The sequence below is a fragment of the Tripterygium wilfordii genome, chromosome 19, assembly GCF_013401445.1.
Source record: "Tripterygium wilfordii isolate XIE 37 chromosome 19, ASM1340144v1, whole genome shotgun sequence".
In the NCBI taxonomy this organism is placed as follows: domain Eukaryota; kingdom Viridiplantae; phylum Streptophyta; class Magnoliopsida; order Celastrales; family Celastraceae; genus Tripterygium; species Tripterygium wilfordii.
The window spans coordinates 11,946,431-11,970,317 of NC_052250.1; the positions used below are offsets into that span (position 1 = coordinate 11,946,431).

General features: G+C 37.1%; 2 protein-coding genes across 3 annotated transcripts in view; one reads left to right on the plus strand and one right to left on the minus strand.

The window, feature by feature from the left end:
• The first annotated feature begins 208 nt into the window (after positions 1–208).
• On the plus strand, positions 209–5,921 carry LOC119986192 (zinc finger CCCH domain-containing protein 43-like). Its single transcript, XM_038830752.1, has 6 exons — positions 209–1,202; positions 1,469–1,534; positions 2,533–2,655; positions 2,759–3,034; positions 4,673–4,945; positions 5,475–5,921. Exons 1-6 carry the CDS (start codon positions 306–308, stop codon positions 5,691–5,693), a joined length of 1,854 nt encoding a protein of 617 aa, XP_038686680.1. The 5' UTR covers positions 209–305; the 3' UTR covers positions 5,694–5,921.
• Positions 5,922–7,896: 1,975 nt separating this feature from the next.
• The window catches only part of LOC119985315 (callose synthase 10), a 31,007-nt gene continuing 15,016 nt past the window's right edge, over positions 7,897–23,887 (minus strand). For both annotated transcript variants that reach the window (XM_038829577.1, XM_038829578.1), the window contains exons 24-51: positions 23,484–23,581; positions 23,241–23,322; positions 22,981–23,141; positions 22,707–22,827; positions 21,494–21,591; positions 21,314–21,404; positions 21,063–21,223; positions 20,854–20,963; positions 20,051–20,185; positions 19,679–19,747; positions 19,420–19,591; positions 17,122–17,239; positions 15,448–15,567; positions 14,956–15,071; positions 14,788–14,871; positions 14,155–14,267; positions 13,738–13,790; positions 13,479–13,655; positions 13,326–13,373; positions 12,365–12,523; positions 12,018–12,131; positions 11,830–11,918; positions 11,561–11,719; positions 11,339–11,441; positions 10,700–10,819; positions 9,173–9,223; positions 8,900–9,082; positions 7,897–8,133 (exon numbers count right to left, since the gene is read on the minus strand). In XM_038829577.1, coding sequence (XP_038685505.1) covers positions 7,897–8,133; positions 8,900–9,082; positions 9,173–9,223; positions 10,700–10,819; positions 11,339–11,441; positions 11,561–11,719; positions 11,830–11,918; positions 12,018–12,131; positions 12,365–12,523; positions 13,326–13,373; positions 13,479–13,655; positions 13,738–13,790; positions 14,155–14,267; positions 14,788–14,871; positions 14,956–15,071; positions 15,448–15,567; positions 17,122–17,239; positions 19,420–19,591; positions 19,679–19,747; positions 20,051–20,185; positions 20,854–20,963; positions 21,063–21,223; positions 21,314–21,404; positions 21,494–21,591; positions 22,707–22,827; positions 22,981–23,141; positions 23,241–23,322; positions 23,484–23,581 — 3,342 coding nt within the window. The remainder of the gene's footprint in view (positions 8,134–8,899; positions 9,083–9,172; positions 9,224–10,699; positions 10,820–11,338; positions 11,442–11,560; positions 11,720–11,829; positions 11,919–12,017; positions 12,132–12,364; positions 12,524–13,325; positions 13,374–13,478; positions 13,656–13,737; positions 13,791–14,154; positions 14,268–14,787; positions 14,872–14,955; positions 15,072–15,447; positions 15,568–17,121; positions 17,240–19,419; positions 19,592–19,678; positions 19,748–20,050; positions 20,186–20,853; positions 20,964–21,062; positions 21,224–21,313; positions 21,405–21,493; positions 21,592–22,706; positions 22,828–22,980; positions 23,142–23,240; positions 23,323–23,483; positions 23,582–23,887) is intronic.

Consider the following 23,887-nt stretch of genomic DNA (forward strand, 5'->3'; position numbering starts at 1 on the left):
TTAAAAATAACAGATCAATGGATCGATTTGACGGTCAATTCAATTTGTATGATTTTTTTAAAACCTCTATTCAATCATACCCTCTTTTTTTTTTTTTTTTTTTTGGCTAAGTTACGCTTAATTATACACAAACCTAACAAATACAAATTACAAATAGAAATAGAAATAAAATTAATATACATAAGTAAAAAAATTTCACTCCATATAAACATCCTGAGTTTTATTTCCTTATGTAAACCCTTTCGTTCTCATCTAGATTTCGCATAAAATTAGGGCTTTTGAAAGTTTTGTAATGCTGCGAGACAATGGAGGACTCGGAGAAAATCATTGTGTCGAAACCCGACGACAACTCTAAATCAGGGTTTCAATATTCTGTTTCCAATTCCGATCAAGATCCTCTTCAGTGCGATTCCGATCACGCCTCGCTCCACGAGCACCTCCAGAAGAGTTTAACTTTGAATGCCGAGCGACAACGAGACCGAGAAGATGAAGAGAAAAAAGTGGCGGTGAACATTTCGGAGGAAGAAGAAAGGGGAGATGAAGTAGAAGAGGATGCGAAGAGCGAAGAGAGTAATGGAGATATCAAGGCAACTGCGTATGAAGAGAAAGCTGAATATGAATGGATAGGCGCAGAGGAGCCCGAGAAGAAGGCTGAATATGACTGGATAGGTGCAGCGAAGCATGAAAATCAGGATCAATATGACTGGACAGGTGCGGACGAGCCTGAGAAGAGGGTTGAATACAATTGGATTGGCACATACGAGCATGGGAATAAGGGTGAATATGGCTGGAATGGTGCAGGCGAGCAAGATAACAAGGGTGAATATGACTGGAATGGTGCAGGCGAGCATGATAACAAGGGTGAACATGGCTGGAAGGGTGCAGACGAGCATGATAACAAGGGTGAATATGGCTGGAAGGGTGCAGACGAGCATGATAACAAGGGTGAATATGGCTGGAATGGTGCAGACGAGCAGGATAACAAGGGTGAATATGGTTGGAATGGTGCAGACGAGCTTGAAAATAGGGATGGGAGATATGATAGTGGCAGTTATTATGGTAGTAGTGATAATAATTATGCTAGGAAGTATTTATACCCCGTGAGGCCTGAAGCAGAAGATTGTGCCTATTATATGAGAACAGGGACTTGCAAGTTCGGATCCAATTGCAAGTTTAATCATCCTGTTATAAGGAAAAACCAGGTAACTTTTATTGACTGTGTAAACAAAGAAACCTTAAATTATGCCGTGGCTTTAATTGGTCGTGAAAATTTTATATTTCAGCTGAGAAGAATCACTTTATATCATTATGTATGTCTGGAAAATATGCTTAACTTAATGGTACATGCAAATGTCATTATGTTCTTTTGATTTTATTTCAGAATTTGTTAGCTTAGAGATGGAAAAATTATGTATTTGGTGAAATTAGTATTTTATTGTTGGATTTATGAATATTTATTGTTTTGAAGGCCATTAAAGAGAAGGTGAAGGGAAGGGAAGACTTACCAGAGAACCCGGGCCAGACAGAGTGCAAGGTTATTATTCTAATGATCTTTTTAAATTTTTTTTTTCCCTCAGCTACGACTGTCAAGTTCTTTTCCCTTGTGTGGGAGTTTTTAGAGATTTATCTTGATTAATCATTATCTGCTATAAAATGCCTGAAATTTGATTGATGTATGCTGAAAGTGACTGTTGCTGCTGCCTCTGTCATAGAGCTTCAGTATGTTGATGTAGTGTTGAACTCTGTGGCTTGGCTTCAGCATGAAAATTTTCAAAATCATTTATATAAAATTGAATCAAAGTATATCCTGCTTGGGGTACAAAATACATCATCACTTTCAGGGATTATATCCGTTTGAGTGTGCTATTTCGAAAGTGGTTTGATTGTTCAATCAATTCAAGTTGACAAGATGCAACTGGTAACTGTTGACTGCAGTGTGAGGGTTCTAAATCACAATCTGATATGTGTCGTTCAGCATGTTATATTTGCAAGCCATGGTAATAGTGTTCTTTTTCCCCAATGCATGGATGGGATCGTAATTTTGTTAGAAGTGTTTTAACTTTTTTGGTTTCGTTCTTTCATTTTGGTTGGGGGTTATAGGGCACACTAGTGGCTGGCAAATTGAACACAATTACATTACCTGCCTCCTATCGACCACAAATAGTCCTGAAAAATTCTGATGATTTGAGTGGAGAATCTCAATTTCATGTCTATTTGCAATGCTTATTCCCAAGGATTGGGTTTGAGTGGTGAGACGACCTGTTGACTTCATTCATTTACTCAGCTGAACTTTGAGCTCCATTGTAAACCTTTATGTCCACTGGGCTTCTCTAGCAAGCACTCAGCTTCCTAGTTACTAGCACATTTTATTTCTGTATGGATGGGTTTATCTAGTTCAAAAATTCCCTTTTTCTGTTTATAATTATAATATCATCATTCTTCTAGTCATTGTCTTTCTTGTCCTGTGCAGTATGTAACAGTTTCTGTGGTGATTGTGTTTTCGTTTCTTTTTCTTTCTTGAGCCTTTCATAGTACTACCTAAGGACAGGAGGGTGTAAGTTTGGGAATGCATGTAGATTCAACCATTCGACAGTGAAAGTGCCATTGGTCAATCAAACTGAAGAACTTAATTTTGTTGGCCTGCCAATCCGACCGGTACGTCCTCTTTTTTTTAGAACCTTTCCATTGGCAGTAGATGTATCTTTTGTGGTAGCGAACTAGAAGCTAAACAATGTTCTAATTAATTAATCAATTACAGGGAGAGAAAGAGTGTCCATATTACATGCGTAATGGCTCCTGCAAATATGGAGCAAATTGCAGGTTTAACCATCCTGATCCTACCACTGCTGGAGGAAGTGACCCTGCTTCAGGATATGGTAATGGTCGCTCTGCAACTTTACAGAGTACCTCCCAGTCCGGTGTTGCTTCGTGGCCTTCGCCAAGGACAATAAATGAGACTGCCCCCTTTGTTCCAGTGATGTTTTCACCAGCCCCGGTGGTTCCTCCCCAAAGTCCAGAATGGAATGGCTTTCAGGTAAAATTAATCACTCTTGTACTGTGGAGTTTCCATTGCTACCATTTAGTGATTAACATCCTTGCTGCAATATCGTCTTGACGGCAACCATGGGGTAGGATAAAACTCGACTTTGGTCCAAGTTTCATATAGAGCTTTCAACCCAGGCTTTGGAGGCTTGGCTTGCACATAATCACGAGTTTGTGGGCCTGCAACCCTTTTTGCGGCTCACAATAATTTTGATATTTTCATAAGCAGACCATAGTAGAGCATGTCTAGGCTCTGGGGTAATAGTTGTTATAGTTAAGATAGGCTCAGAAGTGTTTGCTGGTGATTAGCTCCAACTCTAAGACATTTAGCTGGTGAATGAGCTCATACCTAGTTAAAACCTTTCAAATGATTTTAAATGCAACTCTTAAGGGTGGGTTGCTGGGGTATGTATGAGACTTGCTCCTAATCCCGTTGTTAGACCCTCCCTACCCAGGACCAGGGACACTAGGCAAAAACACCGTTAATTTTAAAGTTATTCTAATTTCTATGATACCCTGAGTACCATAGGTTTTTTTTTTCCTCATTACAAGAGAATAAAATATATTCTATAGAAACCAAGGATTGCTGCCCGATTAGAGGCAAGCGGAGAACTATATTGAGATGTTTGCTTTGTTTTTGTACTTGTCTTATGCCTAGTTGGTAATCTGAATTTTATCAGCTCTTAAGACCCAAGGTGATTGTGCCTGAACTTTGTGTCAGATTAAGCGTACAATTACATTCAACTTCGAGCTTGTTTCAATGATCTTCTTTAATGATCCAAGTTGGGCTGTGGGCAGCCCAATACAACTTTCTTTTGTTATATGCTGTTTGATATTTAACCCATGCTCATTGATTTTTTTCAACTTTCTACTGGTCAGTGCATTTGATCCTTTACTTGATATTAAATATTATTTATTTAGCAATAGCAAGGAGATGTTTTATTTTTTGCTTGCTCAAATTTCTGGTATTTATTTATTCTTTTTTTTTAAGTTTACTGGTGAAGAATTGAATTCTTACCATTCCAAGGCTTGAATGAATTAAATGCTTAAAATAAAAAGGAATTCAATGGTTAAAAGGAAATATGATTATTTTGTTGTTAAGCGTGATGATTTCCTGCCATACGAACTAGAAGATTTAACATTTTGCATACGCTAAACTGAAACTTCATGCTGAAAGGAATTAATAGCTACTTTACATTCGTAAACTTTGTTATATACCATGTATACTAGGAAGCTTTTTGCCTTGGGATTCATTCTTGTGACTGAATATATCAGCCCATTCTCGTGATAGCAGCCCATTCTCGTGACTTTGATAACCAGATTAAATAAAAAAGGCCTGCTTTTGTCTGGGATTATGTACATTGATTATCTTCTCGATTTATCTGTGTATTAGAGGAGGGGTAGCCGTAGAACATGATTTAATGGAGAAAATAATTAAGAACAATGAAATCATCTGTGATACATTCCTCATTTAAGATGTTCGAATTGTAATACATTTCTCATTGCTGATGTGGATGATTATATCGTATAAAGCTGGGTGTTGAGTAGTGCTTAACTGCCTTCAAATGTTATTACGTGCCATCGTGAAATTTATTGTTCCACTGACATATTCTGTTTGTGGCTTGTAAAGGCTCCTCTATATCCACCAGAAAGGAGTATTCATCCACTTCCTGCGTATGTTATGACCAACCCTGCAACTGAGACCAATGCTTATACTTATCTTCAGAAGCCGCAGATGGTAGTCGATCAGTTCCCAGAACGACCTGGCCAATCTGAATGCACTTACTATATGAAAACTGGGGACTGTAAATTCAAAATGAACTGCAGATTTCATCATCCAAAAAGTCGTATCTCAAAATCACTTCCATGTGCTCTAAGTGACATAGGCCTGCCTCTGAGACCTGTAAGTTTGTTTTCCATTAGACTTCATTTCTTATTAAGGATGTTTGAATTCTGAAATGAAAATGTTTTTCTTCTTTAAAAGACAGTGGAATTGGCAGCCGACTGGAATGTTGATGTCTTTTTAACTGTTAATCACTTTCTATTGTGTGGAATTTGAGGAACTTGTTGATGAATATGAACTAGAAAAAATGAAAAGCAAAAAGCAAAAGTTAGTTTATGAATCAATATTGTGGTATCATATATTTAGTATAGTTGGAACTTGTTTCAAGTAGCACTACTTCAAACATGATCATTAAGGCATCAATTTAACTTTGTTGGGAAGAAAAACTTCTTGGGAATTACTTTTGTATTTATATAGCACAATCCATCTTGTGTTGTCAGACTAATGCATCCCTCGTTCGGTATTTCCTGTTAATGATTTCATTTATGACAATTGACATGTTATGATTTCGGTTGTTTAAATTTAAGTGGTGTAGGCTATTTTTATATGTTAATGGGAATACTCTTTCATCTTTGTTATTAAAATTCAGGATCAAAATATCTGTTCGCATTATAGTCGCTATGGCATTTGCAAGTTTGGCCCAGCTTGTAAATTTGACCATCCAATCCAACAGTCTTCTTCAACAGTCTCTTCTCTGGATCAGCTGCATTCCCTTAATGACCCCGTCACTGCAGGAGAGGACACAATGGCTGGCAATGGCAAAGGAAATGCAAATGGAACTTACCTTGGAGTTAGGCAGCCTGTGTAAAATTTTTGCCTTCATAGTATTTTACCTCTGTTGCGGATTTTATATATAAAATTGAAAATTAATTAACTCATACTTGCATTCTGCTACCAGCTTGGCATGGAATTTTTATAGGTAGGTATTATATATTTCTCTTTGATGGTTGTAAACTTATGGTATGCACAAGAATGCTTGACAGAGTTTGTCTATGGATATTTTAAAAGCCTCACAGAAGGACAGACTTTCGCAGTTTGTCTCTCTCTCTCTCTCTCTCTCTCTCTCTAGTCATTTTAAAATGAAGAATATGGTTCGTGTGTCGGATATTATCTTCATCTCATTGCCTAGTCTCTTTATATCTCATTGGGAAAAGAGTTTATCAAAAAAAAATCTCATTGGGAAACGATGGTCTTTAAGGAGGTGAAAAAACTGGATGCATGGCACATTCGAGGAGCAGAACTCAGTTTTTTAGGTGCCCTTCCTCACTAAGAGTACAGAGATCTGCTGTGTTGTGGATATTTAATGGGCAGTTTGGGCTCCCAATACACACTAATATCCTAATCGCTTGAGATGCTTGAAATTATATGTATATAAATATAAATATATATACATATATATATAAATTCTTCCACAAGATTCTAAAATGAGGTCATATATTTTTGGGACTAAAACATTTTTTTAAAATTTTTTGAAAAATATTTATATTTTAATCGGTTTTACGAACCCAACAACATATTTTTTGTTCAAAACGAAAATCAAATTCAACATAAAAAGTGCATGAATATAAAACAAAAGACATTTCATACACTTTTTAGGTTGCATTTGATTTTTGTTTCGAATAAAAAATATATCGTTGGATTTGTAAAACAGAACAAAACTTTTTTAAAAAAATTTGGAAAAAATATTTTTGTATTTTGATCAGTCTTACGAACTCAACGACATTTTTTTGTTTGAAACAAAATTCAAATTAACATGAAAAGTGTATATGATAATTCTGAACCTCTAATTGACCAATGACTGAGATTAAAATGTCATTAAAAAGTTTGGGGATCCGCAGGCTCGCTACCACCCACCCGGATCAGACACCAAATCTTCTTCCTTGCAAGAACCCAGCTTGACTTCTGTAGTTCTACTTATTCATCCGGAGTTCTTCCTTACCTGGATTTGCCCAGAGTTCTTCATCGCTCCCTCAAAGCTTGCGAGCTCTCTCAAAATTGCTATTGGAACAACCTAAAGCCAAGTCTTTCTTCAGCAAGCATTCTCTGGTGAGTCTTATGGATTCGTTTTCTCAAGCTGGCGTTGTCTCTCAAGTGGCCTAAAGAAAATTTATTGTATTTTTTAACCTTGATAATCCTTTCTTCCGTTCTGAAGCGCATAAGAAAAATTTTAAGTGCAAAGCCATGGTGAAGTGAAATTATTCACAAGGATAGACAGGAAAGTGTGAAACCATGGTGTGATCCAGTTGATTAGATTCTACATTGTCAATACTTTATTTTGGTATTAATAGTTGTCTTATTTCTTTTTTAAACGGGAAAAAGAATTCAAATCCTAATCATCAAGGTGATACATCAACATCCTTACAACTATAACTAGTGGCTCGGGTGTAGGATGCCTTCTTTTGAGATTGTTATCTAGTTATATTAACATTGACTTACATTGTGACATTCATTCAATCCAGTTCTAAGTTCTAGATTGACCTAACTATTAGTCACCAAATAGTATCAGTTCAACCATTTTAAATCACTAAATGGGAGCATTTTAACCTAAATTAGCAGAAAATTTCAAAGAAAAGTAACCAGTAGGCCTAGCCACATGAAAAGTTCTCTTGCATATGGAAGCCCGAACAGCAATTATTCGAGTATGTGTACTACGAGGAGTGTCGGGTGTCCTACTGTCCTGTCGTAAACACTAGAATTGTTCAAAGGGGGGTTAGAATTTAAAAATTACCAAGCAAATGTGCAAAATTACAATTTGAAGTAGCAATTACAAATGGAGAAAGGTTCCAATTCTCTGTTATCTATGATAGGACGTGGGGGAGATGAGAACAGAGACTCCAAATATCTAACTTTTTACAACAATATGTAGATGTACAGCTACATCAAAACTCGCCGACTCGAAATCAAAACATTATCATATAAAAGTACTCTTGCCTAAAGAATGTGCCTAAAATCTACATTCTTTGCAGGGTTACAGCAGCTCATATTTCAGATAGTGAAGGGGGGAAAAAAAATCAGAGCTCAACATTTGCCTTGTTTCCAGCGAGGATAAGTGAGATTTCCAGCCCACGGCTAAATGCTTGGTTAAAGAGAAGGCGGGACTGGAAGGTAGAAATAAATGGAAACCACGACAAGAATACGATCGGGGAAAAGATAATCATACCCATCCCAGCATCATACATTCTGGCAAATTCACGCACCGAGTCCCACAAGCCAAGAGCCCAGACAAGCTTTCTCCATGATATAGCCAGCTGTTTCAACAGAATCGGGATTTGTTATGAGAATCTAAGAAAATGTCATTTAAGATGTATAAAGAGAACAGAGTTGGCTCCTGCTTCTCAGCAGCAACATCCTTCCAAAATTGCTCCTTATATACAAACCAAAGAGCCCAATCTACCTTGGATAATACATCCGATCACATAATTCAGACAAATGTTTCCAAAAATATATGAAGTGGATGTGAGGTATTGTCAGCTATTACATTTGATGTGAAGGGCAAACCTAATGAGCGTGCTGCCAAGGACACAGCCCACAGGTAACCACGACATGTAAAGAAAGGTGCAAGCAAGCCTATGCCGCAAAAATACATAAAATAAACAATAACTGGAGCTCCAAGATAGCTGACACAGTGACATGACATCATTTTAACCACAAAAATCTAACTGGTGCTCAAATGGAACCTGGAGCACACCCCTATCTTCTTTAGCTCATTGGCTTGGTAGAGAAGATGAGGCATGAAGAAAGGGGTAAACCTTAGATCGGTGTTAGCATCACAACTTTAGGACTATGCTATAACCAGCAAGCAGAATCATGATTAGAGGCATGATGATAAGGGTAAGCTTAGATCTGTGTTACCATCCCATGTTAAGGACTATGCTACTACTTTGGACACTCCATTGGAAGTTCTCATGTTCTTTAGTTCAGAAACTATTAAGCAATTCATTACTCATTTCATATAATAAACTAATACACCAACTTTGCACACAAAATGGCCCCAAAAGAACCTTTGTTACTTACACATATTATGGCCCATCCAGTAGGAATAAAGGCAAGGATGCTTGCAAACAGGTCTGTAACCGACAGATCAGTAAACACAACAACAAGGCAGAGGGCTGCGACCAGCCCTAAGGATGCGACTCCTTGCATGAATCGTACCACCAACTGGAAGTCAGTGGACCATTTAGGGCTATAGGTAAAGATCTGCTAGCACCAGAGAAGAAATAAAGAACGTGAAGACCACAGAATAGCAAAACCAGTCAAATGTCAAGAAGAATGGTTACCAGCACAAACCTTGAAAATCATGACAAGGCCAACCAGCACAATCCAGGAGAAGCCATAAATCTAGACATTAACATTAAATGTTAAAATAAAAAAAAGCTGAAAATCATATTAACCAAAGCACATTTTATCTCACAAGTGAGGGTAAGGTCTGTGTACATCTTGTATGTCTCAGACCCCGCCCACTGCGGGAGCATCGTGCACGGGAGTTATTTACCTTTTATTATATCTCACGTAATCTTAGTCGAAAATAGGTAACTGAAAACAAATGAAATAGCCTAGATTGTTATTCAGCCATTTATCAATATATGTTGTTGCTTTAGGGCACCTAACATAAGTCAATGTTTTCGTTAAATACTATATAAAATTAGCATCCCCTAACAATGATTGTCACTATTCCACCTCCTGAATTTTCATGACTTGCCACTTGAAAAATAAACCTCTAATGAGTTGCCGACAGAGCCACTTGGATGATTATAAAGCCACTGTATATACGTAATAAGCATTAGAAGTGTGGGTCTCCCATAAGTTCAGCAAAGGTGTGAAGCCAGAATCTATTGTAGAGCCCCTTCAATAAATCAACTTCTTTGGTATATTTTAATATCGTTTACATTTTCACAATAAACACACATGCTTGGTTAATCGTGGTATTAAAATTATGTATTTTTTGACATGTTAATGAATATTTAGAACTACCAAATACTAAGGTGTTTATTAATAAACCAAACAATTAAAAGAGTTAACATTGTGAGAGTTCTACAACCTTCTCAATAGATTAACGACAAAAATATTATTCTTGGCCTATGCAAGAGCAACACAATGCCTAACTGGTGTAGGTTGTATGCACTTATACCTCTCAAGGCATTGGCGTTTCCAAAACTGTGTTTATTGCTCCATGGTACACAGAACAACTCAAGAGGAAACTCGTGAAACACATGCGAAGGATGTGGAAACATCATCAACTTTGGCAATAGTATACCAGTTTCTGAAGCTTATCATTTTTTCTTAGTGGGTTAGTCCAACTTACAGTAATTTTTGGCATATCTTCGTCATATATAAAACATCTAGAATTCCAATGTTAATGAAGAGCTGCAATGTTAATGAAGAGCTGCAATTGTAATGTTCCATATATGATGAAACATCTAGTTATAAAAACATGACCAGTTTACTGCTACCCCCCTCTGTTGTCAACACAAAGCTGAGGAAACAACGGAGCCCCACAGATTCACTTTATCTTGTGTGTAACTAAGTTGTTTTAGCACAATTTCCCCTTCCCAACCCAAATGATGTCCATACATGGCAGGATGAGGAAAATTGTTCTTTCTAACAGTGCCCTAAGATCTCCACAATTTAATCAATCATAGGGCTGCTTTCATAAATTTACCTAAACTTCGTGTGAATATCACTACTCGTCCATTTTCCATATAGTCGTTATCTGCCTACAGTTGTAATCTTGGGCAGGGAGTCTAAATATTTTGGCAAGTTTGGGAACACAGAAGATATGAAGGCCAAAAATCAAAAATAAGAAGAAAAAGTTACCGCAAGTGAATTCTCCTTTCCTGTGAGATGGAGTTTGTATACAATGCCATATTGAAAAATGAAGAACCTCAGGGTTAATATCGTTTCCAATACCCGACCTCTGAATGTTTGGATATGCATCTGCCAGAGAAAGATAACAACTTATGCCAAGAGAGAATACAATAGAAGGAAACACTTCCAACTCACACAATAGCCGTCTATTAAATGAAAATAAATATAATCGAAAACAATTCAACAAACAATCTTCCATGGGAAACAAAACAGTGGAATTAGATCTGGCATAGATCAACATATAGTTAAAAAAAGGAACACATTTTTGTAGGATTCTCTCTGGAACTAAAAGGCTATGAACGAAGAATTTTGAATATTAAAAACTTAAATAAACCACCTTACAAATATAAAGCATTATGAAGCATAACTTCCCCCTTTTAATACAAGGAAACCATGTGCCGCTCCATGTAATCCTTGGTACTTAGTTCAGACCCCCTCTCCCCAAGCACCAAGTTAATAGTAGGGTGTCATTGTGGTGAGTAGAACTTTGGAGAAAAGGATGTATCCAACACAACTCAACCACCCATGGGGGCACATGATTTGCCCATTTTGATGTAAAGATAGGAGCATGTAATTAAACTAAGGTACCTGCTCTTCATCCCACCATGATTCCCAGCTGTTGTCTCCCTTCACTCCCACTCCACCTTTGTATAGGAGCCAACTGGTCCAATCATCAAAATCTTCAACCGTCCTGATCAAATCCGGATTACCATGAAACTCAGAAGTAGATCTTCTTAAAACATGCGAAAGTTGATAAATAGCGTAAAGAAAAGTTGCAGGATGCATGTTAGGAATGCAAGATTTTCTTACTTTTGCCATTCAAAACCTGAGGGATTAAAAATGTATGGTGCAAAGAGCCAGGAGATGACAAGGAACCAACTGCTAAGAGTCAGCAAAACATAAGAAACTGCACCACCGTCTGTGTACCCATATGCGATGTAAACTATAAGAAGCAGTGCCACTTCAAGCCTGCGAGGTATCACAATCGAAGATTCAAAACAGAACTGAGGATTTTGTTGAACGAAAAGTGTCAATTTATTAAAACAGAACTAAGACCATTTCGTAAAGCTATCACTCACGCTTTGATGAAATGACTCCTTGAGTAAAGCCGGTAATTTTCAGCGAATTTGATGTGACGGACTACAAAGCCTCGACCAGTGGCTCTGTACTGTTATTGAAGATATAAAATACGTAAACATGTAAACATTAGATTCCACAAAGTAAATTTCATAAGTTACAAAACAAGAACGAAGAAAAGAAAACATACTTTTGCACCTCCATGAAGAATAGTACGCCCAAAATAATGAGTTCTAGTTCCCAACGAGAATGTGAAGAATACAGAACACAACTGAAGTTGCATGGTAATAAAACTGAAAACAGCCTGAAAACAATAAATACAAGAAAACGTATCATAAAACAAAATGAGTAACCTGAGGGCAAAAGTAATTAGAAAGTATGACTCAATGAAACATCAAAAAAGTTTATCATCAACGTCAAGAGGCAAATTTTCAAAAATGTACCAAGAAAAATCTACACTTCGTTCAACAAAACAAGCTAAAATTTTATAAAGACGAATCCTTGTGAACATCACAGCTGAGAATTAAGAGAATCAACCTTCAACAATCCCAGCTCAAGTATAAATCCCATTATCATGGGGACGGCAGTGAAGATTCCAATCTGGACCAAGAATTGTGCATTAAGAGCCGCATTCAAAGCTGTGTTACCCGACATTTTCGCTTCACGTGAGATTGCACGATCAACTCCAGAGAAAGCCTGAAAAGGTTGACAGCATATTTGACCAAACATTACCACTCTTAAGGAGTAAAGGAGATTTACTACAGTTAGAAACACATGCCCATTGCTTGGCATAGGCCCCTTAACTTAAAAACATTTTGTAACCATGACGTAACAATATACATATCAATACAGGATCTGAAATTTGCTTTCATAAGGCATCAAAACAAGATGTCTGGTTAGTGAATTTAACTAAATCTGTCCATAATATGTGGTGTTAATATTAGTTATTTTGCCGTTCAACCCAATAAGTTAACTTGTTGGGTCGGGGCATTTCAAATCTTTTATACATATTCTAATTTCTAACATTCCCCCTCACATGTGAGTTGGGCAATCCGAAGGCCAAACACGTGCACAACAAATGAGGACCAACACTAAGGCTACTCAATCTCACACAAAGCCCACACTTGGGGCAACAACAAATGGTGGGTTTAAATTGTAGAAGCTAAAGTTTGAACTCAAAACCTTTTGCTCCGATACCATGTTGCTATTAGTTACTTTGCCTTCCACCCAATAAGTTAACTTGTTGGCTTTGGACATTTCATATCATTTATACGTATTCTAACACCTGAGAAATACATAGTGGTGTCATGGATGATTATTTTACAAGTGCCACATTCAAAATATAAACTAGTCCACGAAATTCGGATAATCACATCAATTCACAATGATTGTCTTTCAGACCAATAATCATTCTTTTGTGCGAGTGGGTATAACAGAATAAAAAGTTAAGATAATAGGGTGAAGAAAACCCAAGAAGAGAACACTAAAACCAGCTTACCAAGTAAGCTCTTCCATACAAGAATATGTATACAGTGAGGACTGTCATCTGCATTAGAGAAAGAATCTTGTCAGATATTTCCAGAAACTAGCTAGCAAAGTAATAAAACACGTAAATGATACAGAGGAAGGTAATAGGTGTAGTAAATAATACCATTGTGCAAACATAATGACCAACAGTTGTGAAATAGAAAGAAAGCATTCTGAAGAAGTCAAATAGCTGACCAATCCTGTACACATCCCTACTTAGGACTTGCTCTCCATTTCCTCCAGACACTTTTCCTTCAAACAGCGCAATCTGGTTCAACCCCACATCTCTTCCTTTCCCAACCTACAGAAGCTCTCCACCAATACATAAGATATAGATATACATTTGCAAGATAAAGAGACAAAAATAAATTAGAATATAAAACCTGAATATATTCGTGGTGGGTAATATTCCCTTGCCTCAATGTGGAGTTGAATCCTGGAGCATATTTAATGTTAGTTTCACAAAATCAGCCAGCAAGAGCACATAAATATGGTCAACAGCAAAGAGAGGGGTAACTGTCGATGTGAGGAAGAAAAACTAAAACAAACAGTAGTCAGAGCTTCTCCTAATGAATTAGTATGTTAGACGCATTGCAAATGAATTAGAATGATTATCCCAAAGTGCAATATAAAATATCCACGTTACGTATACAGCAGAGTTCAAGCTGTATCTGAAAACCTTAGGCCTTACTACCGAATCTGACAGAAGGCAAAGCATCCAACAAACAAACTAAACTTAGAAAAGCATTACAGTACATAAAGAAAAGGCGACTTTTCTGATTGAAATTATCCTTGCATACCGGCAAATATATCTTCGCTAATGTTGATAACGCGTGATGCCTTGCTAATGCCACCTCGAGTTATATGAAATACTCTATCAAACACATCCGGATGCCCATAGTGCATGCGGACTCTGCAAGAAAAAAGGAAACAGAATTAGTTGAAGCCGAGATTTATTCATTATAAACAATATAAGATAATCATAAACCAAAGTAAATAAAAGTCATAAATCTGTAAAATCATAATGATCTATCCTTCCAAGCTTGGTCATAATGAGTTTATCGTTGTCATCAGAAACTTCATTCTATCTGACATTGTGTTTTGGGAGCAATAAGACAGCTCAAAGAAATGAAGGCATTCCCATTGACATTCAAAACATGAGGATATCTTTGCCACACTGACTACTCAACAAAGACAATCCAGCATAAGTTACTAACTGCCCAGGGGACAAAAATACTAATCCACATTGCGATAGAAGGGTAAAACAGCAATAAAGATAGAAATCATGCAATATACGTATCCTACTAAAATAATCAGTATACTACTTTCACAGGTTCACAAACAATGATCTCGTATCCTTTTGAAAAAGAAACACAGATAAATAATGCCACATTTGCAATTTTAAGGAATGAAACAAGGCGTATTTTACTCACTTAAGGGGCTTTGCCAAGACGCGCTGGCCCAATGTGACAAAACTAGTCTCTTGATTGGACATAAACCAAGCTAAAGATGAGACACTGCATGTATTCATCCAACACTAGGTAAGATATTCATCATATCAACAAAATCAAGGTAGAACGTGTCTTGAGGAACTGTCAAACCTTCCAGTAAAAACATGCTCCCTAACACCAAGAATAGTGGGAGGTCGAATGCCATGATCTCCATGAAATTCTTCAAGAAGATTTCTCATTTTCATTGCCTCCTCGAGATAATTGTCCTACAGAACAGGACCAGGGCATAACTATCAATTTATTTTACTTGCACACCCTTTTTTGTGTGGAAGTGATTCTAAGAAGCATGACATCTCTAAGCAAAAGAGAGAATTGGTCAACCACTTCCCTGAAAATGTACTACCCAATTTGGACAAACAGTAAGCACATAGGGAAACAGAAAGACTGACTTCAATGGAATACGCACGCTGATCTCTTCAAAGAAATATAGAAAGACTGTAGGAAAGGAGTTATATCTTTTTATTGTAAAATAAGTTCTATTAAAAGTAAAACTAAAAAGACGAACCAAGCAGGTACAAATTTAGAACAAATTGTAGGAAAAAAAGATTACTGAAAAACTACAAAATAAAAATAAAATATAACCTGATTCATGTCAATAGTTTGAACGGCTTCCCCACGTGTGAAGACTATGGCATGGTTTTGGTTCTCAGGCTTTCCTTCTCCAAGCTTGGGATCTCCAGGAAGTTTAATAGAATATACTTCCTACGTATAGATGAAAAAAACAAATATGTTAATCTATGATTGCAAGGCTCTAAACTAAGATCTAATATGTTTTATCTAGTAAAGCAAGATTGGGAAAGAAAACATAGATACCAATAGAAAGTGTACACAAATACACAATGTAAGCGCCACATGCAAATTAGTAAAATCTTTTGTGACACTGGCACAAACCTTGCAACAATGAAAGGACAGAGTGTACAATAAAACATAAAGGCATACTCTATGACAAAGAATCCAAATCATAAGACCAGATACAAAAAAAAAAAAAAAAAAAAGAGTTGATATTCAAGTATAATATCCAACATATATGCAAAAACTGAAATACCAATTCTATACGAAATGAAAAGAATAAACAAATCCCAAGATGGCATTTCAATTCCAAAAGGCATATACAACTCAGTCCAAGATCCCTGAATTTCAATGACATTTAAGTTATAAAAGGACTTCATGGGACCAAGGGGAGCTAATGTCTTCGCGATCTACAAATTTCTATTAGGAATATTACCCCAAAATTCGAACTATTATGTCAAGATTTTTTGGGATACAATCACCTGGGAAGTGGAATCATTATTTGACTTTCTACAAGCATTCTGGAGTGCGACATTGTCTTTCATTGAAAAGCGAGACTTTACAAGACAAAGCATGCTTTAAGATGTCTTACAATCACATAGTAAATTATCAATGCCGATTTGAGAGCACGCGGTCCATGAAAACAAAAAAATAGCTCTCACTGAGGATTTCTAGATGTGCAGGTGTCGGTGTGGTCCTTATTTCTTCATCATTTCTTCTAGGCATGGGGTAGTGGGAGGAAAAACTGGGTTGAAACATAGCTTATACAACACAAGGTAAATCCATTTGAAGGAACAAGATAGATATTACAGGTCCTTGGTATAACATCGGAGCACATATGCACTCAAGAATGACTCATACAACAAAGCTGCAGAATACGCCACTACCATCAATCTAATACGTACTAATCACAATACAAAAGCCAAATGGATTCTGGGTTAGTACAATACAACTGTGTTGTCCGTAGCTGTCCAATCAGTAGCAACTAATGCTTCAGAAAATAAAATGGAAAAATATACATTGATGCAGGAAAAATCAAATACAGACATACAAAATTGAAGAAGGGATAAGAATGATGGTCTCTGGGTTCAATAAACAGTCAAAAAAAAAACATACAATTGAAAGGAATGCTGACTTGCAAAGATTCTTAAGAGTAATTAAATTCAGCACTCCTGGGTAATCCTAATTCAATCAGAACTCACTCGCATTCTCAAAAAAATCTCGACTACCAAAACTAATGGACTATTAAATTTTACACACCAAGAGATTATCTTAACAAAACATAAAATCACCCCTAAACCAAGATAAAAAGGACTACTAGGTCACAAGCAAAGCATAATTTTAGAACCTTTTGATCTCTTTGAATTTTTAGATTCTTAAATCTTATTATCAGCATTAAGCAGCCTATCCATGATGGGAAACAAAAATCTAGGTAGAGTAATTGAGTCAACATAACTGATATCATACCTGATCCTTTCCGTGTATATCAGCTTTGACAAGCTTTGAGTAAAATTCCTTGGAAATATTTCCATCAGCTGCACCAATCTCCTCCACATGAATAAAAGCAACTCGAAGCGCCTCGTTCCTATAGAAGAAATATTTATATATTCATTTAATAGTGTGCTCCGGATTTACAGATGTTAGAAACTATATGCACCAGTGTTCAAATAATAAGCATAAGAGAAGAAATTGCCTCTTGAAAGCGGGGAGGCTAACTCTCATTAAAAGCACACTATCTAATCTTTCTGTGTACATGACGTCTACTCTTCCCATCCCTTCCTCTATTGCAGGGAGAATAGAATCAATTATGTGCAGATTCTTGTGGGGGTGATTCTGTCGAGAATAGGAAGATTCACTTGGTGAATTGGAAGTGTGTGAAGCTCCCTAAAGAGGTTGGAGGCCTTGGAATTAAGTGCTTGGTCACTTTTAACAAGGCGCTATTGGGCAAATGGCTATGGAGATTTGCCATCAATGAAGATCACTTGTGGAGGAAAGTTATTGCCTGCAAGTATGGCACGGACATCAATGGTTGGACTACAAAGCAGAACAATGCTCCATATGGCTGCAGTATGTGGAGGACAATAAGGAAAGGTTGGGATGATTGGTTTGCTCTAACTCACTTCCAAGCTGGTAGAGGCAACTCAATCAGTTTTTGGAATGACCTTTGGGCAGGAGATGCATCTTTCAGGAATTCTTTCCCTAACCTTTACACTTTAGCTTGCATGAAAGAGGCTTGCATAAGCCAACTAGTTCAATCGTATGCTGGAGGAACCTCTTGGAATATCAACTTTATCCGTGAGGCGCAAGATTGGGAAGTCGATATGTTCACAATGTTCTGGAGCAGTGTTTATAGTGCTAAAATCACCCTTACTATTGATGACAGAATATGCTGGAAGGCATCAGAAAACAATCTCTTCTCTGTAAGTTCCTTTTACAAGGAACTTCTAAGAGATAAGCTGCACTTGGGATTCTCTCATTTTCCTTGGCTGTGGCTCTGGAAGTCTAAAGCCCCCCCCCCCCCCCCCCCCCCCCCTTAAATGTGTTTTCTTCTGCTGGGAGGTCATCTGGGGTAGAATTCTAACTTTGGACAATCTGCAAAGGAGAGGTTTTATACTCGTGAACAGGTACTGCACTTGGGATTCTCTCATTTTCCTTGGCTGTGGCTCTGGAAGTCTAAAGCCCCCCCCCCCCCCCCCCCCCCCCCCCCCCCTCCCCCCCACAAATGTGTTTTCTTCTGCTGGGAGGTCATCTGGGGTAGAATTCTAACTTTGGACAATCTGCAAAGGAGAGGTTTTATACTCTTGAACAGGTACTGCCTTTGTAAAGTAGATATGGAATCAATTAACCATCTCCTATTGCACTGTCCATGGTCTGCCAAAATTTGGACTAATGCTCTGAGGATGTTGGGCCTTTCTTGGGTGCCTAGTGCTTCAATGGACAAGGAATTGATGGCTTGGATGGCTACAGGCAGGGACAAACAGCATAGAAAGTTCATTCAATTGATGCCAATGTCTCTAATGTGGATGCTTTGGCTGGAGAGGAATAGCAGAATTTCAACAACCAGGAATCCTCCATGGACTCATTCATAGGCAGCTGGTTTGAGTATCTTAGATTTTGGGGCTCTTCTTTCTCTGGGAGTATTTTTGATAATCTGAATATGTCCCCCTTGTAATCTGTTTGGGTTGCCCCCCTTGGTGCTTGAATAAAAAAAAATTCCATTAAAAAAAATAATTAAATTAACACTCCAAGTGTTCAAAAATCAGGTTCTCGGTCAACGGCAGTGGTGTGTGTGGAATTAAACGTTTTTGTGCTTGCATTTGTTAATAGAAAAGGCCAGGGAATTGTTGATTGCGAAATTCCATGCAGTGCCTTTGATAGCAAGATCAAGCAGTTGTTAGGTGGGATCTCTGTTCTGAACGGGTGGGTCATTGCGGTGACTATCATGGTCTCATGTTCTAAATCTCAAATGTGTGACCTCCTGGTACTACTAGGTGTTGGTGTCGAGTTGCTGCACTTGACATTTCAATTATGAACATACAAAGAAAATCTTCTAAAGCAAGATCAATTGCCCAATCTTGTCCACAATGATACTTTTAAGCCCTGTGATTATTCCTCTTTATCATTTAAACCTTGTGCTCCACAAAGCAAATTTTCAATGACACTCATGGTTTGACCTCACAAAGGATCAATAAATTGCAAATCATGGAATTGGAAACAGTAATCACATAAAGAGAGAGGAGTGTTGGGGTGGAACCAAAGTTATACCTCTGCAACAAAAGAGCAATATCAGCAGCTTCTGGCGCCTTACGTTGCTTTTGTTGCCCATAAATTTGACAAGAAACCACATAAGTAAACTTCAAATCCGCTTGTGCCCTCGATTCCCGTGACAACGAAAAACCTTGAGTTGTGGGGAAGTCGGATCGACTGGAATCATCCACTAATAAAATCAGATTGAATGTGTGAGTCTATCAAAACCCTGGCCGTTAGAAATAATAATTTTCATAGAAAATGGAAAAACAAATACCTCCCAACGACCTCCTTTCTAGAAAACTCTGTAGCATTAATGCCCTTCTATAATACATCATACCACGTACTAGATCACCATGAAAGGAGTATATCAGATTAGATTATACGGAAAAATAAATTTTCGACTTGTAAGTTCATAAAAAATAACAAAAATGGTTGAACGAGTAAAAGTGAGATATCAGAGACTATTTCACAAGAAACTAAAGTCTTAATAAAGGTATGGAAGCCCTAAAAATGCAAGCTTTGAGAAAACTTCCTGGACTTTGCAGAGCATCAAGCATTAGAGAGTCAGAGACTACAATATTATGATATAAGTGCAGAAATAATACAATGCAATAGAATCATGACATCAACAGCATGCAATTCTAACCAGTTCTTGCTAGCGTCTGCCCACGATAAGATGCCCAAAACCGAAGCTCCAAAGAATCAATTGAGTTGTTTTGAAGATCTACATCCCCGATGGAATCACCTCTTCCGATTCGTTCCAAAAAGTTTTCCCATTCATCTGAAGAAACATTGTCCCCATATCCATGAAACAGCATTAGAAGTAGCGTTAAAAATAACTTTTTTAAAAAACAAAACTTAAGAAGTAAATTAAGCTAATAGTAAAAAAACATAAAAATAATAAATAGAGCTTTTACTACACCCATGTTGTTTGTAAGAACTAAGCAAATAACAATAATAAGAAAAATATAAATTATTGTGGTGCATAGAAGTCCTATCACACCCAAAGGTACAAGGCACATGTCCAAGCACAGTGAGGTGCTGAATTAAATTTTTAAAAAATAATCATAATAAAAGTAAGCAATATCCACAACATTTTTTTTTAACAGATACATTATTCAAAACAAATAATTTGGAAGATACATTATCCAGAACATAAAAGGAGATCAGGGATAAAGTGATATTATGATTAAAAATCTACTAAGGTAATGATGTTTGCCCATATATTTTCAGGTTCACAACAAATAGGTTGATAACAAGAAATGCACAGCAAAATTGTGAACGATTAACATACTTAATGAAGCTGACATGGCTGACGTTATCAAACGCCTTTAGGTGTATAAGCCTTACAAAATTCACTATCTCGACGTTACAAAAATCAGATGCAACATAAATGATAAACCTCGAAGAAAGGAAGAAGAACGGAACTTTTAAAAATAAAGATTATACCTGGAAAAATTTTCTGAAGATAGAAAAGTGTAGATACCCCGTCCTCATTTTCAACCCGCAACTCAGACAAACTATAAAGTACAGTCTCACTGTAGTATGGAGTGAAGACACTGTTCAAGCACAGAACATGCACCAAAAAAATAATAAGGATAAGACAAACACATTAAGCCCTCAAAAAGCAAAGTCCTCCATATGAAATTTCTTTATACCAGAAGGGCATCATTTCGCAAACTGGCTTCGCTGGAGGCATGTCCATAAATAAAGAGTTTGTAAAGAACTCCAATCTTCTTCTAGCTTCTAGATTTTTTGGAATATTATCTGCCGAGTCCTTCACAGTCAGAAGAAGGTGCAACCGCTTCACCTGATCCTTCTGCAACAGAAGCAAGACCGCACATAATAAAATGCACCAAGAGAGCCAGCCACGATGGGAGGGTTAACACATTCCGTCAATGTTACTTACAATTTCGGGATCCTTGGGCCATTCTATTTGAGAAAATAAACGCCCTTCATTTCTCGCTCTCGCTAAGATGTTCCATGTATCAAGCTGCTCCCTGAAGCATTAGATTATAAGCAGAAAATCAAATTTCCACCAGACCACAAGCAATTTTAGTAAGCAGTAAATGCATAGCTAACAATATACCTTAAATCAGTGGACAGCAGATCATGCGTAACAACCTCATACAGCTCATATACAGCTTTTGCAGCACCTTTTGCAAGTTCAGGTGTTTCATTTCGTATCTAATAAAAGCATTTTGAAGTTATCAATAAAATTAGCCCTATATTTCCACCACTTAACACGTCTTTACAAACGAAAGGTAGCAACATCATCAAAGTATCAATCACCCTTCAAACAAGCCATCAAGGCATCTCACTTACCCTATTTCCTATATAACAAACAAAAACCTCTCACCACATCATTTAAGGTTGAATTCCTTGTTTTAGCTTCAAAAAGAAGCAAAGCAGAGAAGAGAATATCAAATCTGAATGGCCCAGTCAAAGCACTCATAAAAGGCATTAAAGGACAACATGGAAACAGGTTGAATTCCTTGTTTTAGCTTCAAAAAGAAGCAAAGCAGAGAAGAGAATATCAAATCTGAATGGCCCAGTCAAAGCACTCATAAAAGGCATTAAAGGACAACATGGAAACAACTAGTCTTCCATTAATGTGGATACCTCATTTTTTTTAAAGCCATACTGCTTCACATTCAAATAAACCTTTTAACAGAAAACAATACTAAATTCAAATAAAAACATTATAAAGATTCAGAAATAAAAAGTATTTCGTCACTATTGAGCGATAAAAAAATTAAAGCAGATTAGATATGACCAGCATAGCATCATGCCTAATTGCCAATGCTCGTCAAGATATATCAATTTGAAACGCAATATATACAAACATACATAACCCCAAAGTAAAAGGATCACCTAGCCCATATTGCCAGAAAGGGTAAAACAAAAATGAAGTTGTAGAGCCTTCAAAAGTGAGCTAAATGATGGCTTGTAAGTTCAACAAAAAGAAAAAAGTTATTAGTTTTCAGCAGAAACTGTAAAATAAAGCTCAGCATATAATTTTTTTTCGGTGACGAGCGAACCCACCGAATGCACAGCCCACTGGACTCCACCCCAATGGTAAACCCACGGGCCACATGCAATACCCGCAAACCACATGGGCCGGTTTAGTCCTGACCGAAACCCAATGCAAAAATAACACCAAATCGTGCTAGAGTGGATGTTAGAACCTGCGACCTCCCATGCACATGCGCTAAGAGGTTCAAACAACTAACTTAACCATCTGAACCAACAATTTTTTGTTGTCATATAACCGTAATGTATAAAACAAATAAAAAATATACCATTAATCCAGTTAGTGCAGTAAATCTTGATAACACCGTTGGAAGCTTCTTAAGAGATAAAGTTATAACAAGAGAGCCCTCCAATATGCTGTTGTTGATTTCACGGAAGATTCTTTCGACCCTGTCATTTATATACAAGGACAACCATAGAGCACAAAATTAAATAAATGCTTTTACAATATGAAAAACATGAGAATTAAAGAGTGTCAAAAAACTATCATCAACAAGGAGGGGGCCAAGTCAAACGGTACAACAATGAAAAAGGGACTCTTACCAAAGCCTTCCCTCTCCATCGACTAGGGAGTGTAATATTTTTTCAATACTATAGTAGCACTCCTGAACTGCATATGCCATGTATTCATCTCTACATATTCTATCCCATAGATCTTTCTGTGTATCTTTGCAGTCTATAGCCAAATCAACTGCCAATAGAATCTGAAAAAAAAGGGAATAATTAAGCAAACAGAGTATTAAAGTTTACTACCAGAGTCTCCAACTGATAATGAGTTCCAATTCACCATTAACAAACTGCACCTTACTGCTCAGAAGAAATAATGGCCATTGGACTAATCTTAGGCTTCCTGCGTTACTAGGCATGCAAAGCAAGTCCATCTCCCTGAAAGCATATAAGAAAACAAAGTGAGAATAAAAATAAGAATTTAAGAGCAATCGACATAATTGACTGCAGCAAGCTAAATAAGAAAACAAAGTGATAGAATAAAACTTAGGATTTAAGACAAATCACCATAATTGATTGCACCAAGCTAAAGTAACTACCTGTTACTGATAAAATCTTCCTCCCGAAAGCTTTTGACCATCTCATTCCAAAATGGGGCAAATAGGGCAGCATATGTCTTGTTCATATCTTGAGATTCCTGCATTAACCAATTACAACAGTTAATAGCATTCAGACAAATACTCGTAGATAGCCAATATAAATATAATGCAGAAAAAGAATATTACGACAACATTGAAAACTTTCTAATGCAGGGAAGGTATGTATTCAGTCAGTAAAAATAAATGGTCGCACTGCACCCAATAAATGTAACTTACTCACACCGAAATTTTCCACTATAAAAAAATTCGCGTTCTTAGTTATTCTTAGCAGGTTCTTTAACGCTAAAGCATTTTTTGGTCATTTTTCTCTTAAAATTTAAAGTCATTCAAAGAAATGAGTAACA